Source organism: Melanostigma gelatinosum (assembly GCF_949748355.1).
Source record: "Melanostigma gelatinosum genome assembly, chromosome: 4".
NCBI classification, from domain to species: domain Eukaryota; kingdom Metazoa; phylum Chordata; class Actinopteri; order Perciformes; family Zoarcidae; genus Melanostigma; species Melanostigma gelatinosum.
In genome coordinates, this window is record NC_136637.1 from 16,293,973 (window position 1) to 16,306,472 (window position 12,500).

General features: G+C 39.8%; 2 protein-coding genes across 2 annotated transcripts in view; both read left to right on the plus strand.

The window, feature by feature from the left end:
• LOC306776396 (glypican-5-like) overlaps positions 1–9,931 on the plus strand; it is a 17,709-nt gene extending 7,778 nt beyond the window's left edge. Inside the window, exons 4-7 of the mRNA XM_079267068.1 lie at positions 1,310–1,492; positions 2,807–2,961; positions 3,143–3,202; positions 9,189–9,931. Coding sequence (XP_079123194.1) covers positions 1,310–1,492; positions 2,807–2,961; positions 3,143–3,202; positions 9,189–9,231 — 441 coding nt within the window. The 3' untranslated portion in view covers positions 9,232–9,931. The remainder of the gene's footprint in view (positions 1–1,309; positions 1,493–2,806; positions 2,962–3,142; positions 3,203–9,188) is intronic.
• Positions 9,932–10,696: 765 nt separating this feature from the next.
• The window catches only part of LOC306776079 (glypican-5-like), a gene marked incomplete at its 3' end in the record, with an annotated part of 36,865 nt that continues 35,061 nt past the window's right edge, over positions 10,697–12,500 (plus strand). The window contains exon 1 of the mRNA XM_079266664.1: positions 10,697–10,961. Within this exon, the coding sequence (XP_079122790.1) occupies positions 10,784–10,961 (178 nt within the window). The 5' untranslated portion in view covers positions 10,697–10,783. The remainder of the gene's footprint in view (positions 10,962–12,500) is intronic.

The window sequence follows — 12,500 nt, forward strand, 5'->3', positions numbered from 1 at the left end:
GGAGGAAACTGTTATCCTGGATTTGTCCAATGTTTAAAAATACACCTGTACGACTTCTCAATTTTACAATTTACCACGTATATTATTGATTTGATCCATACACAAAACAGAAATATAAACATACCAATGTGTGGTTTCACTCGGAGTTATGTGTTGTAAGAAAGCAAATAAGACTTTTTTTTCCAAAATGTTGAACTATTATTTTGAATTAACTTTCCTTTAAACCTGCAACTTAAAAAAAACAAAAAAAAAACATTTTAGATATATCATATCAGTCATGTTTTGATTCTTTCAATAATTTGTTATTTAAATGTGGTGACCATTGCTACTCAAAGCCACTGAGCGATTGCAGACATTTCTTTTTAGCTTGCAAGCCTGTTCATCCTAATGATATAACCATGCAACGAACAATAGGTCCTTAGCAGCCATTTTGACATTTCATTGTAGGGTAAACACAGGGGTAATAATAAAATGTATTATGGTCCCTATCAATTGAATGTGTCAGCCATGCACAGGCAGCTTTCATTCCACCTTCAGAATGAGGAGGTTAGCAAAACCTTTTCAGGTCATGTGTTTGTGTATTGTAGCTGAAACGGTTTTCGATGCATGGGAGGCCTCCGAGTATTTGTCTCCTTTTGCCTCTGGAGAGGCGAGTAAAAAAATGTCTTAAAGCTCCCATCTCTCACATTCCTGAAGCACTCATTCACAGCACTTTACCATCAATAAATCATTTCCACATTAACTTTTAGACAAACAACAAGAGCATTGTCAAGAGAACTGGCAGGGTCTTCTGTGCATCTTTTTGGGCTGCTTCGGAATTTGCTGGACAACTTTAACATTGGCCACAATAGAGAGAGAAGATGGCACTGTTCATACCTCTTGAGAGTTTCTTGGAAAAGAAAGTGTGGTGGTAAATCAACTTATTTTATGTTCATCGTCTGCATTAAAGGAAAGGAAAATGCACACAGCAAAGTCAAGGAAAGGCAGATGGACAAGTAGGAACAGCCTCTCTGTGACAGAAGACAACTTAGTTCATGGAAAATGTTGTCTTGACTTTCCTGAAACTGAAAGTTGTCATCTCATTCATTGGCTCATTTTCAAACTTCTGTTTTTTTCCGTTGATATAGGGAGCACACCTAAGCCTATTTGCCGTCTTTTAAGAAATATTTAAGACGTAACATTAAACATCTTCTTGTTCTCCTTCCCCTCATCTTCTTTCCACATTTGCCACCTCTGCACCCCTTGGCTCCTCATCCACTATTCACTGTTCCCATGTCTCCTCTTTTCCTGTCCATCCTCTCTCTTCTAGGTCGGTGTATCAGAGCTTGGCGCCCCCTGGGGGAGTTTGGTGGTGTTGCTCCAACGGTTAGCTGCTACTTTAGCAACCAGCAGCAAGCACAACAGCATGGAGTTAGCTCTGTTAGCAGTCCGCAACCATGTGAATGACGCTATACTGCACGCTCAGCTGCACGGGCCACACATTACCGCCACAGTAAGCAGAGGGGATGATGGGATGGAGGGGAATGCTGTCCAAGTATATTTTGCTTTACACTCTCCATATTTTAAATTGTTACGTAAAATGCATTTTGGATTCTGGATATTGATGCCAGTCTATTGAAAAAGGTTTCAATACTAAAGTAATTATGCCTCTGTATAATACTGTTACTTAAAAGGGATCAGTAACAGATTGCTAAACCATCCCTGATATGTCCCAATAATAAAGTCATTTGGATTTTGGACACAGAGTGAGGAAGGCCGTGGCTTTTCTTTCAGCCTGGCAGTTGGATCTCCTCACAAAAGCCTAGTTGGGCTAAAAACAGCCTCATTCTTCAGGGAATCTGGGGTTCCCCTCAGTCTGTGTGTGTGTGTGTGTGTGTATATGTATGTGAGTGTGAATACAGATCCAGTGCCAGACAAAGACTATGGTTGGCGGGACAACCAATACCCAGAATGCAGCTTGGTTCTGAGTGATGAGAAAGTTTCTGTGGCTAATCTCTGGACAAACAGATGACACACAAACACATGCATGCAGTCACACACTGTTGGAGGAGGAAATAGAGTATCCATCCAACTTTGAGAGAACATTGTGGACTCAGTAGAGTAGATTCCTGAGAGGTAAACAAACATACACAAGCATAATCACACTGCTAATTGTGGCTTACACGAAAACACCCATTAATTGAATATTTGATCAAGCTTCTTAGTCATTAGACACATCACTAAAGGCTAACCCCTAACCCTTTAACAGTGTTTATGTGCAGCATTCAAAGTTAAATGATGATTAGCAACATGAATTTTAAGACGGCAGTCATTTCGTTACTGATGTTTAAAATGCATCGTGTGTTGTGCTTCACCGTATTGGATTTAGAGGTACACTTGTCAACTTAATACTGCTAGATTTAGACCAAATTATTATTTCCCAATTCTTCATATATATATATGTATATATATATATATATATATAGTGTATATATAGTGAGTCCATGGGTGTAGGTTAGTGTAGTAGTGCAAGGTGCAGAGCAAATCTATGAGAACCCAAAACCAAATCAAAGAAAACCCTGCTAGCTGGGAGAAGAGAGAGCCAGAACTGACATATACAGACCGCTTAAATACAGCAGGAGCAGTTGATTCAGGTGTGGCTCATCCTCCTGACACAGCTCTGCCACTCTGTCTGCCGCCGAAACAGGAAAAACACACATGGAGCCCAGGATAACACACTGGTGCCGAAAGGGTGTACTCATCTGATCACTTAGCATGCCTCTGTCAAGCAGACACAACACGGCCCCCTAACCTGTCTCCTCCGCAGGTAGAGAAGGTGTGTGGACCGCAGGCAGCTGGTCCCATGATGCAGAGTGCAAATCCCGCTACCTCGCATATTACATCTCTGAGCCCTTTTCCATCAGTAACCTCAGAGAGGTCAGATGTGTCATCGCCTCCTTCAGTGGGTCCGCAATCCCGGAGGTGAGTTACATACATCGGATGAAACGTTTGAGTTCTGGTGGGAATTCAGCCACAGAGGGTGAATTAAATGCGGAAAGAGACGGAGTAGAGGTTCTTTTTACATTTGACCTTCAGTCATGGCAGAAGCAAATGAATTCAAATGTGTTTTTTTTTGTCTGTGCTTGTTTGTATATCCCACCAGGTCATTCCTTCTGAAAGGCTCCAGAGGAGACAAGAGTCGCAGCTTGAAAAAACTGTCTCGGTAAATTCAATTCACTTTGAAATATTTGTTCATAATCACAAAGGAAAATGACAGACATCATATCACATGTTAATGTTAATGTCTCCATTTAATAGCCCTTAAAAAAGAGACAGTGTCAGTAGATACCTTGTTTGGAAACATCAGAGGTTTTACCCCTGAACTAACATTTTACAAGTATTTAAAACATCTGTTAGAATGATTTAGTGCAAACATTATACCAATAAAGTACAACACAGCTGTTGGCAGTGAACTTGTAATTCTTTGTATCTTAAGTGGCTTTAGAATACTTTTTTTTGTGTCATTCCTCCTAACGGCTATAACCAGCCCCTACCAACCTCAAGGGAATTACCCACAAATCATTGCAATGTGGCGTTAAACACGGGGTAACCAGTGGACGCATGGAGACGTAAACAAAAAGGTAAACAAAGAGGACGGCTCACGTGTGTTCAGCCTGTCTTATTCAATTTAATCAGAAACATAGGGGTTAAAGATGTAGCAAAAAATAAACATGAAACAGAAGATATTTATTTATTTATTCATCAAATATTAGATTTTGTCATTGAAGCTATTTTGACAAAAACGAGTAAATAGATTATAGTGGACAAGAAGTATAAAGTAGCATAACATGTAAATACACAAGTAAAAAACAAGTACTTAAAAATTGTACTTGGGATGCTTCGTCATTAACGGACAATGCATATAGTCAAAATCAGTCCAGCAAAACTGAGGAGCTAAAACACGTATTCCACCACACACTAAAGAGCACTGGCCATTGTGTTTCTACATTGATGTAAAAACAATCACGTGTTTTAAAATGGTTTTGCTTGTTGCAGATTTGTTTTTACATTTAAAAATTTCTAAATTTCAAAATGTAATTTCTTTTAATATTAATATTATTGTGGGAATAACCGGACTACCCGGAGAAAAAACAGCAACAGTCCATATTTGAATCACATCACATGTTTCAAAATGGTTTCGCTTGTTTTAGATTTGTTATTACATTTAAAAATTAAAAAATGTAATTCTTTAAAATTGTTTAATATTAATATTATTATTGTGGGAACAACCGGACTACCCGGAGATAAAATGGCAACAGTCCATATTTGAATCACATCACGTTTTCAAAATGGTTTTTGCTTGTTGCAGATATTTTTACATTTTAAAATTTGAAAATGTAAATCTTTTGGTGTTTAATATCAATATTATTATTGTGGGAATAACCAGAGTACCCGGAGAAAAAACGGAAACAGTCCATATTTTAATCACATCACGTGTTTCAAAATGGTTTTGCTTTTTGTAGATTTGTTTTTACACTTTAAAATTTCAAAATGTAAATTGTTTTGTTGTTGTTTAATATTAATATTATTATTGTGGGAATAACCGGAGTACCCAGAGAAAAAACGGCAACAGTCCATATTTGAATCACATCATGTGTTTTTAAATGGTTTTGCTTGTTTTAGATTTGTTATTACATTTAAAAATTTAAAAATGTAATTCTTTAAAATTGTTGAATATTAATATTATTATTGTGGGAATCACCGGACTACCCGGAGAAAAAACGGCAACAGTCCATATTTGAATCACATCACATGTTTCAAAATGGTTTTGCTTGTTGCAGATGTTTTTACATTTTAAAATGTCAAAATGTAAATTTTTTGTTGTTGAATATTAATATTATTATTGTGAGAATCACCGGACTACCCGGAGAAAAAACGGCAACAGTCCATATTTGAATCACATCACATGTTTCAAAATGGTTTTGCTTGTTGCAGATGTTTTTACATTTTAAAATGTCAAAATGTAAATTTTTTGTTGTTTAATATTAATATTATTGTTGTGGGAATAACCGGAGTACCCGGAGAAAAAACGGCAACAGTCCATATTTGAATCACATCACGTTTTCAAAATGGTTTTGCTTGTTTTACATTTTACAACAATTGTTTTTACATTTAAAAATTTAAAAATGTAAATTTTTTGTTGTTGTTTAACTTTGACCTTCAACTTTGTTTAAGGCCAGTGACACCTCTGATGAGCGGGGTCTGAGGTGGCTGTGGCTTGAGCTGGGTCTGATCATGTGTGGCCTGAACCCTATCACGGATGGGTGGAAAGCGTACATGCGCTGATGTTTGCTTCGTCTCCTGCTTGCCTGGCAAGGTTTTTGGTGGACATGGTGTGAGGATGCTGTCTTTGAACGTGTTTCCCTGCCGAATCGTGAACAAACCGTGATATTTGGACATAATGCGGTTTAATCTCTGGGGAGAACTTTGTTTAAGGTCAGCGCCACCTCTGATGAGCGGGGTCTGAGGTGGCTGTGGCTTGAGCTGGGTCTGATCATGTGTGGCCTGAACCCTATCACGGATGGGTGGAAAGCGTACATGCGCTGATGTTTGCTTCGTCTCCTGCTTGCCTGGCAAGGTTTTTGGTGGACATGGTGTGAGGACGCTGTCTTTGAACGTGCTTCCCTGCCGAATCGTGAACGAACGGTGATATTTGGACATAATGCGGTTTAATCTCTGGCGAGAACTTTGTTTAAGGTCAGCGCCACCTCTGATGAGCGGGGTCTGAGGTGGCTGTGGCTTGAGCTGGGTCTGATCATGTGTGGCCTGAACCCTATCACGGATGGTTGGAAAGCGTACATGCGCTGATGTTTGCTTCGTCTCCTGCTTGCCTGGCAAGGTTTTTGGTGGACATGGTGTGTCTTTGAGTTCTTTGCATACCTTGTCAATTTTGTCATAGATATGTTGAAAACTTGGTATTGGTTTTAATGTTAACTTTTGGACGATTGGCTTTTCATCGATTTCATGGGATGTTATTGCATTTTGAAAAACATCTGTTCCTCTTCCAAGATAGGATCCTATTTTGGTGTTAGCCAGGACTAACTCATTGTTGTATGTGTTATAACACATACTGGTGATGGGGCCATTATCCATGTCTTCAACCTGGAAGCTTTGCAAAGGCTGTAAATCTCTGCACCACACACGAACATTCTTGTCCTTAGATAAAGTCACGAAAACCATATCTTTGCGATTTAGGGTAATGTGGGTGATGGGTTTGACGTGTCCTGCTATTGACTGTTTGCATGCCATTGTATTGTGGAGATACCACTCACGCAGGAAGCCATCTGTACCACCCGTCACCAGATTCCCAGTCCAAGAGGAGTATTCAACACAGGTGAAAAACCCCTTATCTGAAGGGCTGGTAAAGACGGTTTTTGGGAAGTTAGCTTTGTCTGTCGCGGGAAGGCCAACAACGACCATCGTCTTCGATGATCTACCGCAGATGGCCAATGAATCAATTGTTGGAAAGTATTGGATCTGATTGCAGATGTCTTCGAACATGTGGATTTTAACATATCGAAAGTCTTTTGAGCGTTCTTCTAACAGAGTTGAAATACAAAAATCGTGAGAAGGCTGCTGAAACAATTCTTTGTCTTTTTCTGATGTTCTTTCGCAGAAGAGGCCATTTTTCTGTACGTTGTAGGAGATCAACACATACAAATAACCTTTTTTATCCCCAAATGACAGCACTCCTTTAGTGTCCTTGGACCCGTAGTTTATGGCACTCACTGTGTCGTCCTCTACAAATAAAGTGTGACTGGCTGTGAAGTCAGTGTCTTCGACAGAATAGAACATTATTTCCTTTTGAGAAGTGGCGATAGCCACCTCTTTGAGTTCTTTGATGTATGCCATGCCAGTTACACGCGTTTTGTTATTATGCGAGTATGGAAGCCCCGATTGTTTTCTTTTGACTTCAATTTGGCGTGGAGTGTCAAATCTGTCAGACATGTAGGTGAAAATAGCATTCGAGCTGATGGACATGTATTGACCTCTCTGGTAAGTCCTGATGGATCTTGTTTGAACAGCAGATTTACATCCAGGTTCCTCTTCTTCTTTATCAGGATGGAATATCATTTGAACAATCTCTCTACCTTGACGCAAAGATTTCATTTTGATATATTTGGGAAAGATATCATCGAGTCCTTTTGAAAGCTCTTTCCTACAAACCAGGTATTCCATCAACTGACCAATGTCCACAGTTCCATGACAGTTTGTGTCAATCTTATTGAACAAGGTAGTGAGTTCTTCTGTACTGTCTGTACCGAAGATATCATTCAGTCCTTGACAAAATTCCTCTATGTCCAGTCCTCCACCTCCATCAAGATCATCCTGCTTAAATAGCTCTATGATTTCAGGAATCTGTGCAGCAGTAAATATTTGTTTAGGGCTAGATGCCTTTTCCATGGTTTCTAACCCCACATCATGTAGATGCTGTATTTCCATTATTTCTTCCATATGATTGAAAGACAGATTAACTAGTTTTACAGTGGAGAGAAATCTGATGAAATGCAGTCCTGAATTAAGTCCTGAGGTATTTAACATATCAGTTATGTGACATATCAAAGCGTGACGTCATAGCAAAATTCGAATGACGCAACAGAGTTCCAACACAGAGTTCCAACACACAGTGCCATGCGCTTGTGCCTACAACAAAGGTAATTCGAGGTGACGTCACGGAGCGCCAACACACAGTGCCATGCGCATGCGCACGCGCACAACCCCGGTGTTACGCTTTAAGTCAATATTACGAGAGGAAACCACAACATGATGGAACATGTTACGAAGGGGAGCGATTTTTCAACTAAATTGAAAGACTGTCCTGCTATCGAGGCGGTGGATATAACGTGAAGCAACTATTGTCCTCCAGACATCCTTCTACTCAAGAAAACAAATGAAAGCATTCAAAGTATTGAGGCATACCACCTTTTTTTGCCAGCGGTTGTGGTCACGACCTCGGCTCCAAGGTGCTTTTACAAGAGCGGTCCTTTGGTTTGCGCCAGGGTGAGTGGCTTTTCTTTTACTGTCCTGTGAATTAACGTTAGGTAGCTACACTGCAACAGACAAGCACGCCGCGGTGCCTCTCTATACGTTACACGTTACGGTTGTTTACTTTACGTTACTAGATGCGAGATAAAAATGTCCTGCACAACGGAAGAGTGCCCGATGCTGTCACATGTGAGAAGGTGTGGAGCGTTAAATGTAGATGTCAATGCTTTTGCTTTTGTATACGGTGTATGTACATGGAAATGACTGTAACTGTCCATTTCTAAAACACAGCTCTGCAGATAACAAGGAGAAAGTAAGATCAAACACTGCAACTAACGTTACAATTTCTACTGTTTGTGTTGGACTAAGACAAGCAACACAAATTGTAGTTGCAATGTCATATCTTAAATTTGCCATGTTATGGACCGCAGAAGCGTGTGTTAGAAATGGTCAGTTCCTTGCATTTCCCTTAGTAGTGCAGTCATTTATTATAGGTATGCTTTTTCACTTTCCTGTAGCTCCTGTAGCTCTTATAGACCTGTCCTCAGCAAAATCCCTAAAACTATAAACTGGGCGACGCCATCGCTGGGAGGTGAACTGAACAACTTAAGGTTGAGAAACCAAAACATATAAAATGCCAAAGTAATCTAAGGAATAGTGTGTGTATGTATGTGCATCAGTGTGTGTGTATGTGTGTGTGTTTTACATTCATTGGCCTATTACTGTTAGAATTATTCAGGTGTGGGTGTTGTATCTCAGAAAATTACGTGGATGGACAAACAGTGGTTTGTGGACTCACTGAGGCCATGGTTGGATACCCATTTCGTCGTTCCTTGAAAAAGCAAATGCAGTTTTGTCAGTTAGAGCCAGTACCAGTTGAACAGAGCTCCAACCTCAGTCTTCCACTGATCCAAGGCAATAAGAGGCAGTTACGGTTAAGTTGGGGTTAATGTGCTGAACAACGTAAACAATTGTGAATGAATGTTTTTATTGTTGTGGTTGTATGCCAATTTGCATGGTGTGCGTGTCTTTTTTTGGGATTATTTAGTTTTATATGCTTCGATATATGCATCATTTATTCTCACGTTTTTACTTTTTCTCCTAGTGGGAGACAATATGAGGCAGATATTATACGTATTCCTTCTTTTCTCCTCTCCTCTCAGGCGTGACAAACCAACAGCAGAGTGCATCTCACACCATGACTGACAACCATGACTTTCAGGTCCTTGTACGAGCCCTGATCTCCTCAACCTCATCAGACTACGGGGTGCAAGATCTCCTGCGGGTCTGGCACCTACAAATAGGTCACCCAATGCAAGAAGTTAGCCACCGATGAAACGGTGGCTTTAAAAATCCTCTGAAACAAGAGGTGCATTGAGCAGGCCAGGAAAGGGTGCAACATAAATTATATTTATCAACATTTCCCTTGTGTAGTATTTCAAAAATGCATGACATTCACATGAAAACTGTATCATCTCATGCAACAGGAGGTGATCCTTGATCAAAGATGAAAGAGCTCGACTCAGAAATGTTGAACGTCGTCACATGGAATGACTCCCTCATGTATAAACGCTGTTATTGTCTTGAGATTGAGAGGCTAGACACCCACGGTGCAACGAGTTTGTTTTTGAAATACCAAAAGTTGTCACACAACTTGACTGTTCTTTATCTCTTAAACACATGTAATCCCGGTTGCAAATTCCATCAAAATACATCTTTGTTGTTAAATTACCAGAGTTTTGAAATAGTTAAACCCTAAACAACATATATAGATATGTAAAATCCTCAAGGTGTCAGATGCCGAGGCTAATATTTGTGACCGGGCGGGTTTCGTCGATTGTCTCACTAAGATGCTGCGGGTGTATGCTGCTCAAAGTATTCATCTATGATGAGAAGTCACCTATATATCGACAACATCCTCCAGTAAGTGTGTGCTTAGATGCTGTGTGTATCATCTCCGTGCATCTTTTTCTGTTTGTTTTCATTCTGGTATTTGTTTTTCTTTACTTTTCCTGTCTTTTGATGTTTTGTTCCTGATTGCTTTAATAAATAAAAAATGTTGGGAAAATTTGAGAAGAATATTGTGATGGTTTTGAAAAATCACTCTGCTATGACTCCAAGTGACCAGCTGGTGGCGCCCGTGTTCCACTATCAAACAGCATTTCCCTCTTATTCCACTTCACTCACGGCTATCAGTCAAGTTTAATGCACCCTATCTGCAGAAGCAGCTGCTGTAAACTATTATGCGAGAGAGCTATTACGTCAGTAAACAACAACACAATAAATAAACACATGGCTCATGACCACATCATTTAGTGAACTGGGAGTAAATTGCCTTTATTCCTCATGATTGCTCTGGCAGTTGTGCTTTTATTGTATTATAAACATGCTTTCCCTGTAACAAGTTATTGTTAACATGACAATAGTTGCTAGACCGACATATTTATAAGTATTTTGAGTGCCCAAGTCAATTAAGTGAGAGAGAGAGAGAGAGAGAGAGCGAGAGAGAGAGAGAGAGAGAGAGAGAGAGAGAGAGAGAGAGAGAGAGAGAGAGAGAGAGAAGAGAGCGAGAGTGAGAGAGAGAGAGAGAGAGAGAGAGAGAGAGAGAGAGAGAGAGAGAGAGAGAGGAGGAGGAGGGCGCTGAGTCGGACAGTGAGCTCAAAACAGACGTTACTGTCTGCAGATGAAGTTTTTCGTCGGACTTTTACCATTTCAACTTAACCATCCAGACTCTCTATCCCCCGACTGACATGTTGCGATGTTCCGTGCAGCCTTACAAAACGTGGACTTGCTTTGGGTGATTTTGTTTTATTTAGTTTTTCTACCGGGTACCGGCTGTAGATCAGCCGCTGCAGACAGCTGTCATGAGGTGAAGACAGCCTACATGATGCGCCAAATAGGCCCGGTGGAGCTGGTGCCAGACAGGCCGGGAACAGGTCAGTCAGCCCCACTGGAAGTATTGTTAGAAATACTACAGGAGGTGCAATGTAAATGAGTACATTTCCAGTATCAATATGAGGTAGACGAAGTTACTCCATTACATTTATTTGATAGCTATTACACATTACTCTGCAGAGTGATATTTAAACTATTTAAATTGCATTGCAGTATGAATTGAGCGGTACTGAGCAGTATATAAAGTAGTTAAAAGTAGCTCAATCTAGACCAGCTCCACAACATCAAAATGGTAATAATCCAACAATGTAATGGATCATAATTTAAAGGATGGCTATTTTGCTGCATAATGACTGCTTTTACATCGCATTTTGCTGTTAATAGGCCTAATAATGTGCTATTTGGATCGAAAGGACTTGTTATTGGATTTTTTTTTTCCCCACTTACTGGATACATTCAAGATCTATACTGGTATCCACAGTACAATGTAGTATTATAAAGATCTCTATAGATACAATCTATAAATGCTGTTGACTTGCACACACTTGCCTATTCATTTAATATAGTCAGGCTGAACTTGGCAGCTTTCCTGAGCTCAAAATCATGTAAGAGGACCGCTATGTTCTCCTTTTAAATGACTGAAATGAAAGTGAACAAACTCATGTAGTGGAAAATGTAATTCTAAATTAGTATCTCCTGCTTTGAGATCATTACTCTGCTGTTACTTGTAGCCCACGCAGGGTTTAAACCCTTTAGAAATAAGGTATCTTCACTGTGCAGCATGCAGCTAGAGAAGCTATTTCTGTTGCAAACTTACCTTCACCGTCTGCAACACTTATATAGAGCTGTTGAAAGCATACTTGGCTATAAGTGGTGGTGTTAAAGATGTTTTTTTCTAAATGTAAATGCTCATGTGAGATGTCGTCTGATTCACGAGAGTCTCTTTGCATAATATTGCAGTCCTGCACTGATTAACTGCAGGACTACCAATATATTAATGTAACTCATACGCCTACCACAAAAAGGTGATCCCTCGGAGTCACTTCGTTGGCAGTAACTTCATATTTCCCTAGATGGTGAAAACAAGTGGTGGATGATACAGAAATTGAGTTAACATGCTTTATTTTCTTATGTTGACATACATGAATTGTCATAATTATATTCATGAAAATGCATATGAATCATATGTTAACACACTATAATCAGCCGACACAAGGGAATAAGGAAAGGTCAGCTGCAAAAGAATGAACGATCTCTGCTTTATCTGTAAAAGGTTCCTTTGGGGATCAACAGTTTGCCTGTGGTTGACAACACTTCGTTTTCAGGAGCTTTTATCAGCCAAATTAGACGTAAGACACTCGTGATCCTACAATATCACTGTTGCTACAGGAACTGATGTGAGCGTGTGATTGTTAACAGCGAATTAGCGATAGTGGTGACCTTTGTCAATTCCAGCGAGAGATGTCTGCTCATCATAGATGGTTGCACCAGTTTTAACACAACATCGCTGTACAACACAGTCTTTTGATCATGGCCAATGAATGAATCAACTTGAGATAGATGCCATTGGGCTGTGTAAC